Source organism: Ammospiza caudacuta, chromosome 4 (assembly GCF_027887145.1).
Source record: "Ammospiza caudacuta isolate bAmmCau1 chromosome 4, bAmmCau1.pri, whole genome shotgun sequence".
Classification (NCBI taxonomy): Eukaryota; Metazoa; Chordata; class Aves; order Passeriformes; family Passerellidae; genus Ammospiza; species Ammospiza caudacuta.
In genome coordinates this window covers 13,939,135-13,945,752 of record NC_080596.1, presented here as the reverse complement: position 1 = coordinate 13,945,752, position 6,618 = coordinate 13,939,135, and the positions used below count along the sequence as shown (strand labels likewise).

Sequence of the window (6,618 nt, the reverse complement as noted above, 5' to 3'; positions counted from 1 at the left end):
GAAGGAGATCAGGCAGAGAGAAATAACCCTCTGCATGCTTCATCAGCCACAAAACATTCTGATTAGGCATCTTGCTTAAAACAGCCAAGCCAGGGGCCTTTGCATGAAACATGCCTTGTGTTGGGCAGTAAACACAAAGGTGTGCACGGAATGGAAATCTGAAACTGCAATCAGCTTGCAGAGGTTACCTGGAGGAATAAGAACATATTAAGCAGATAATAAAATAACCTCCCTATGATGCCATGTAGGCAGAGCACACTGTCAGAAAGAAAAAAAGCCATACTTGAAAGGACTCAGAGGTTGACACGCAGACAGAAAAGGTGTGTGTGATATCTGTGTATGTACCTGTGTGGGACATATTCAAACACTTGACAGTTCTAATCCCAGTTCATACGCAGAAGCACAGGCAATTTTACAAGAAGTTCATACCCTAGATTTTGGGAAACTGCATACAAACTTTTGCAGAGCCAGACCCTGTGCAAAGCCAACCTCTGGGCTCTGCAAAGCTAACCACTCTTATCAGTGACCGCCAGATGAGATACTCTTTGGATAGCAGTGCTGCCGAGACACCAGCCATGCTGGTGGGACAGTGTGCCAAGGCTTTCCAGCCCCCTGTATGTATTCTCACGCCTTCGGAGGCAGGCAGGTTGCGTTATTGCCGGGACAGTTTTTCTGTTCCTTCTGTTAGAGGCGCACTCACAGCTCAGCAGAAGCCATTTCATGTCACTTTATGACGAGACGGGGGCCCTGACCTTAAGAGCCGCACGGCAGGGCGTGCGTATTTCCAACCTGCCTGCACTGCCCGAGACCCTGCGATCAAAGCACAGCCCCGAGGGGCTGGGGCCGAGGAGGGAAGCCCGGGGCACGCTGGAATCCCGGCGGGCACCCCCCATTGACTGTGCTGCCCCCCTGCACAGCTCTGACGGGAGAGTTTTCCATCCCCGTGAGCGCGTTCCTGGGCAGGTCCCCGCCGTGCCATCCCAGCCGTGGGCGTCCCCGCGGCCGCCCCGCGCCCCGCCCGGTACCGGTACCGGTCCCGCCCCGCGCCCGCCGTTGGCTCCCGCGCTGCCGCGGCCGTTGCGCCCCGAGCCGCCCCCGCTGTCCCCGCTGCTGTCCCCGCTTCTGTCCCCGCTCAGGTGGCGACATGGCGCGGCCGCTGGCGCTCCTGCTGCTGCTGCCCGTCCTCCTCGCCGGTACCGCGCACCGCGCCGGGCCGCTGGCGGTCGAGAGGGGAGCCGGGGAGGTGGGAGGCGGGCTGGTACCGTGTCCCGGCCGGTGCCGTCCCAGGAAGGGGGAGCCTGAAGCGGTGCCGTGCCCCGGCTGGCTCAGCGGAGCGGCGGCGGGATCTAAGCCGGGGGTGGGCACCGGAGCCAACCGGAGGCACGGCGGGGAGCCGGCACGGGATGGTGCCGGACGGCCGGGACCGGGACTGCGGCTAGACCGGGGGATGGCGGGGTCGGACCGCGGCTGCTCAGGGTGTCCCCGGAGCGGACAGAGAGGGGTCAGGGTGCCGGCACGGGCAGCGTGCCGTCGGTAACAGCCGGGGCCGGTCCCGCGGGGCTCGGGGGGTTCCGTGCGGGACCCGGCGCCGTTAACGCTGCTCGCTCTCCTCAGGTCTCCTGTGGTGTCCCGGAGCCATGGCCAGCTACCCGGTGAGTGCCGCCAGTTCCGCTGCCCCCCTGCCTCCAGCCAGGCCTCCCGCTGCCCCGGCCCCTTCCCCAGAGCCGCGGGCCGCACGCTGGGGCTGTGAGCCTGGCCCGGGTCCCGAGCCCGGCCCTCACTCAGCTGGGGTCTCTCCCCGCAGCTGAGGCGCCCGGGACGCTGCTGGCTCCGCAGCACACTCGCCCTGGCCATGCCCATCTCTCACCATCTCCCTCTGCCCTTCATGCCCATCTCTCACCATCTCGGTCTGCCTTGCCCTTCATGGGCACTCGCTGTCCGTGTGTCCCGCTGATGCTCAGCGGTCGGAGGCGCTGCGCTGTGAGGCGCACACAAGTCCTGACGCCACAGCCAAGCCGTGCCAGGCAGCAGGAGCCAAGCCTCAAGTGATCAATTCCCATAAGAGCATGAAAGATAATGTGGCGCTTTAAAATGCTGTGCCAGCTCCCCATGGACGCCTTTTTTTCTGTGCATGCCAGGATTCTTTAGAAGCTGAGCAGAAACCTGTTTCAAATGGTGTAACTTTGACTTCTCTTGTACCTGTCTTCCCAGCCCAACTGCGCTCGGTATGGGAACTACATGTGTCCAAGGGACTACCATCCAGTTTGTGGCACTGATGGAGAGACCTACGGAAACGAGTGTGTGCTCTGCCTTGCTAACAGGTAGTCAGTTCTGTCCTTCCCTTCCCTACGTGCAAGCAGAACATTCATCCTAACATTCCAGATAACTGAAGCCAGATAATTTACTGGCTTTGGATCATTTGCACTGTTGCACTGCAATTTCAGCAGTGTCCTCTCAGCTGTGTATCCCCTGCAAGAGATTTTATCGTGGTACCTGTAAATGGCTTAGATTGAATTCGGTCAGCTGGATGTACTGAATATTTGTATTACTATTTCCTGAGAAGGAGCATCTTAAAGGAGCTTGCTTGTCATGTTCATACAATGCCATACATCCAATAAACATAATGCCAGACCCACACTTTCCATCAGAAAACATGAAAGCTCCCACCTAAAATGCAGCTTTACATATAAAATATTTATGTTCAAGATCCAAACTCCTGTACTTCTTTTCACAAAGAAGAGTAAGAAAGCCAGATGTTAGGAGAAAACCCTGTTTTGCCTTCAGGTTGTCTAAAAATCAAGAAAAAGACTGCCTGATATTTGAGAGGGGGTATTTTATTCCTTAATAGTTTAATTTTTTAAAAAAACAAACTGAAAACACAGAGAATTGGTATCTAATGAGCATTATTACCCTCCATTAGAATTGACTGTAAACCTTTCTTTATAGAGCAGTCTCTCAGTACAAACTGAAAGGAGCTGCTGTGAATAGAAATTTTGATGGTAAAAGGCAATTTATATTAATGAAATAAAAGATTTTCTGTTTCCAGCAGAAGGTATACGTGAGAGTAGTAGAATGACAGAAACAAAACTGTGAACAGATAGATGTCAAGAAAGGGAAGGCTGAAATGAGTTTCTGACTTTGGGGCAGAGGAGAGATTAATTCTGACCAGACAATCTACAAAATTCAAATTGCCAAGATAAAAGAAACATAGGCCAAAATAAAGAAAGTGACAAAGATATCAAAGGACACTTAAGGTAATGTTATAAAGAAAGTGCTGAAATGTGTCATGCATATCTGAAGAATTTGTTACACTTTCACCAGAGCACAGCACAAACAACCCAAGCAAGTGGATAATTGCAAAGAGAATTGGTAAACCTACAGTTTAGGAAAAAAAAGAAAATTAATCAAAATTCACACACAGTAGAATCTGTTAAAAGGGAAGAAAAGAGGTTCTGGCATGTTACATATTAGGAGCCTACCCATCTTTCCTGCCTCGAGTGATGTTGGAGTAAGTTATTAAGTGATTGGCTTTGTACATAGCCAGAGGTAAAGAGGAATGAAGCAAAGCAGATAGAGATTTGTCACAAATAATCCGATCAAATCCATGAGATTTAGTTTTTTGGCACGATAACTGGCCAAACAGAGTAGGAGGAAATAGAAGTATTGGTGCATGACATTAATAAGGCAGTTTACATTATCTCCACTTGACATTCACATAAGCAGACAAATAGTTATTCAGCTGAAATTGTTAAAGGATGAAGTCACAGAAGTTTGAAATGCTTTGGTTCAAAAACAGTGATCAGCATTTTACATTTTAAAGAGCTATCACATTTTATATAATAAAAAATGCAAAATGGCAGGGATATGGTGATCTGTGCAGCATATTATAAAAATTCCCAGAGATCTGGAGAAATAGAGTGAAATCAGTACAGTAAAAGACAAAAAGAAGTGCTGAGTATTGCCCATAGAGAGTGTAAATCCATACTGTGGAGATAGAGACAGGAGAGCATCTCACAACATAAACAGTATATTTAATCCTTTCAGAACAGAAGGATGGGCTTTGAGATCCAGCTTTCTAGGATTTCTAGGATGCTTCATTTTTTAGGCATGATCCCTCAGTTCCAGATGGATGCATGGCAGATTCCTGAATACAGCAGTGCACACAGAACAAAGAGTTCTCCACTCAAATCTGCTGCTTATTTCAACTCCTTAAGTAATTCCTTAAGTAATTAGTGATGGGGCTTATGTCTTTTTAGTATAAGATGTAAAGTACATCTTTTGTGTGATACATGGGATTAAATCCAATTATAAACACAAGATAGAATTTTGTCTTAACCATCTTTTTTTGCTGTCTTCTTACATGCTCAGAAACATGTTTTTGGGTCTGAAGGGGCACAGGGTAGTCAGATACTCTCCTGACCATTTTTCTTTTATAGTTCAGTAGTTGGCATATTTGGGGGCCTTCTAGTTCAGCCTGGAGTTGCTGTTCTAAAGTGTTTGACTTGGCATGAACACAGCACAGATAAAACATTTTGCTTCATTGGAGGAATTTCAGCTTGAAAAACAGTCCATAGTCATAAGCAATGATCATTCCACTCCAAATAATCTAAGGTACAGTCTGTCACACTTGTTAGGAAGACAGAACAAAGAGATTTTTCTGCCCTATTTAGCAGGCTGCATCACTAGTTGCTGAAATAGTGCAATGTGGTGATACAGAAACGGATATAGGGACACATCCAGTACTAAAATACAAAACAGTCACTTCTCAATTAACTTGGAGTGATTCTCAATGGCCATCTTGCAGGTTTTGTTCTAGCCCATAGTTAACCCCATGAAGGGACTTCTTGGAGAGAGTTGTACTTCCTGATGGCCAAGACAGAACTGTCCATGGGCTCTTTTAGCCATGAAGGAATGTGTGGGCACCTGGAGAGCCCTGTGTGAATCCACAGAGTGAAGGAATGTGTGGGCACCTGGAGAGCCCTGTGTGAATCCACAGAGTGAAGGAATGTGTGGGCACCTGGAGAGCCCTGTGTGAATCCACAGAGTGAAGGAATGTGTGGGCACCTGGAGAGCCCTGTGTGAATCCATAGAGTGAAGGAATGTGTGGGCACCTGGAGAGCCCTGTGTGAATCCATAGAGTGAAGGAATGTGTGGGCACCTGGAGAGCCCTGTGTGAATCTATAGAGTGCTGCAGAAGAGGCTGATGCAGTTGACCCATGATAACCTGAGACACCTGGAGCAAAGGTGCAGCACAAACCCTCCCCATCCTGGCTCTGCAGTGAGGACCCTCAATTGTAAGACCAAAGTTAGTTTTCCTTCTTACTTTATTTTTTTCTTTTAAAGTTTAGATTTAATCTATTCTTAAGTGGTGCTCACATGCAAATCCCAGGTCTCTTCCACACTCAGTTCCCAGTAGCAATGACAACATCTGATCTTAGTTTAAACCTAGTCCAACAGCAATACATGCTCGTTGGAAAGAGATGCAGCAGATTGAGGTGTCTCTGCAGGGTTTAGTGTGAGGGTGTCCTTCAGCCAGAACCACTCTTTACATCCTTGCTGGTGTTTTACATCCCCTGGCCTTGATTTTGCCTTTCATATTACTGATCTGCCTTCTGGCACTACCTTGTGGTTAAAAGATCCCTGATAAAACTACTAACTAGTACAGATTAACCCTGATTTTGGGTAAACATAAGTCTCTTGAATTTCATGAGGAATAAACCAGCTTGACTCTATTAAGATAAGGAAGCAAACTGATCTTCTGGGACAATTTGCATTCTATTAGTTTCTTTTTCTATCTGCATTTGCCTGGTAAATTGAGATTTGTAAATGGAGCACCCCAAAATACTGTGTATAGGACTTACAAGAAAAACAAACCAGTGTTTCCAAACTAAGGAGTGCTTGGCTAAAATTTCCTTAAAGAAGATTCCAGCATTCAGAGAACCACACATTCAAAATGTAGCAAAGCCTCAGATGCCGAGGTGCATCAGGATGCACACCCTTCCCACTGAATTCCCATGTGAAAGGGGAAATGCTGTAAGCATTAGAACTGGTTTGCACCTAAGAGACTGCAAAGCTTAACTTGTATTAGTGCTTTGTAATGGACATGTTAGTCCTCATGGGATTTGTCATGTGGTGTGACAGTTCTCAGATTTGCAGATGGTTTTATCCAGTTTTATAGGTAACAAAGCCTGTGGTAAGTTACTCACTCTGTGTATGTGATTTCATAGATTTTCGCATCATGGTTACTTTGTGGTGATGCTTTCAGTAAGTGATGCAATTAAAGCAGCACTGCATTTAATTGAACACATAGAAAGAAATGAGAGAGTCCAGTTTATAAAATGTGTCTGTAAAATTCAAGTAGTGTTCCTGTTCTAATATATTTTTCTTCTGTTTGCAGGGAAGATCATACACGTATAGAAATTGCCCATAAGGGACATTGCTGATACTACAGATGGCTGCTTTTCAAGAAAATTAGAGGGTCACAGACAATCCAAATGGAAGCAATGCCTTAAGTGTACCTTCTGTGTAGCCTGTCTTAATAAACAAACTTGCATATTTAAAGTTTGTTTACTGTATTAAAACCAACGGTTGTAAACTTACCCATAGTACAGTTATAAC

The 6,618-nt window shown here is 47.1% G+C and overlaps 1 protein-coding gene across 1 annotated transcript; it reads left to right on the top strand.

The window, feature by feature from the left end:
* The first annotated feature begins 1,136 nt into the window (after window positions 1-1,136).
* Window positions 1,137-6,530, top strand: SPINK2 (serine peptidase inhibitor Kazal type 2). Its single transcript, XM_058804272.1, has 4 exons — window positions 1,137-1,193; window positions 1,615-1,652; window positions 2,212-2,321; window positions 6,398-6,530. The coding sequence occupies exons 1-4, from the start codon at window positions 1,145-1,147 to the stop codon at window positions 6,441-6,443; spliced, it is 243 nt and encodes an 80-aa protein (XP_058660255.1). The 5' UTR covers window positions 1,137-1,144; the 3' UTR covers window positions 6,444-6,530.
* The last annotated feature ends 88 nt before the right edge of the window (window positions 6,531-6,618 follow it).

Coding starts and splice junctions, on each gene's coding strand:
- SPINK2 (XM_058804272.1), top strand. CDS start 1,145: ATGGCGCGGCCGCTGGCGCTCCTGCTGCTGCTGCCCGTCCTCCTCGCC. Junction 1,653..2,211: donor GAGCCATGGCCAGCTACCCG/GTGAGTGCCGCC, acceptor CTGTCTTCCCAG/CCCAACTGCGCTCGGTATGG. Junction 2,322..6,397: donor GTGCTCTGCCTTGCTAACAG/GTAGTCAGTTCT, acceptor TTCTGTTTGCAG/GGAAGATCATACACGTATAG.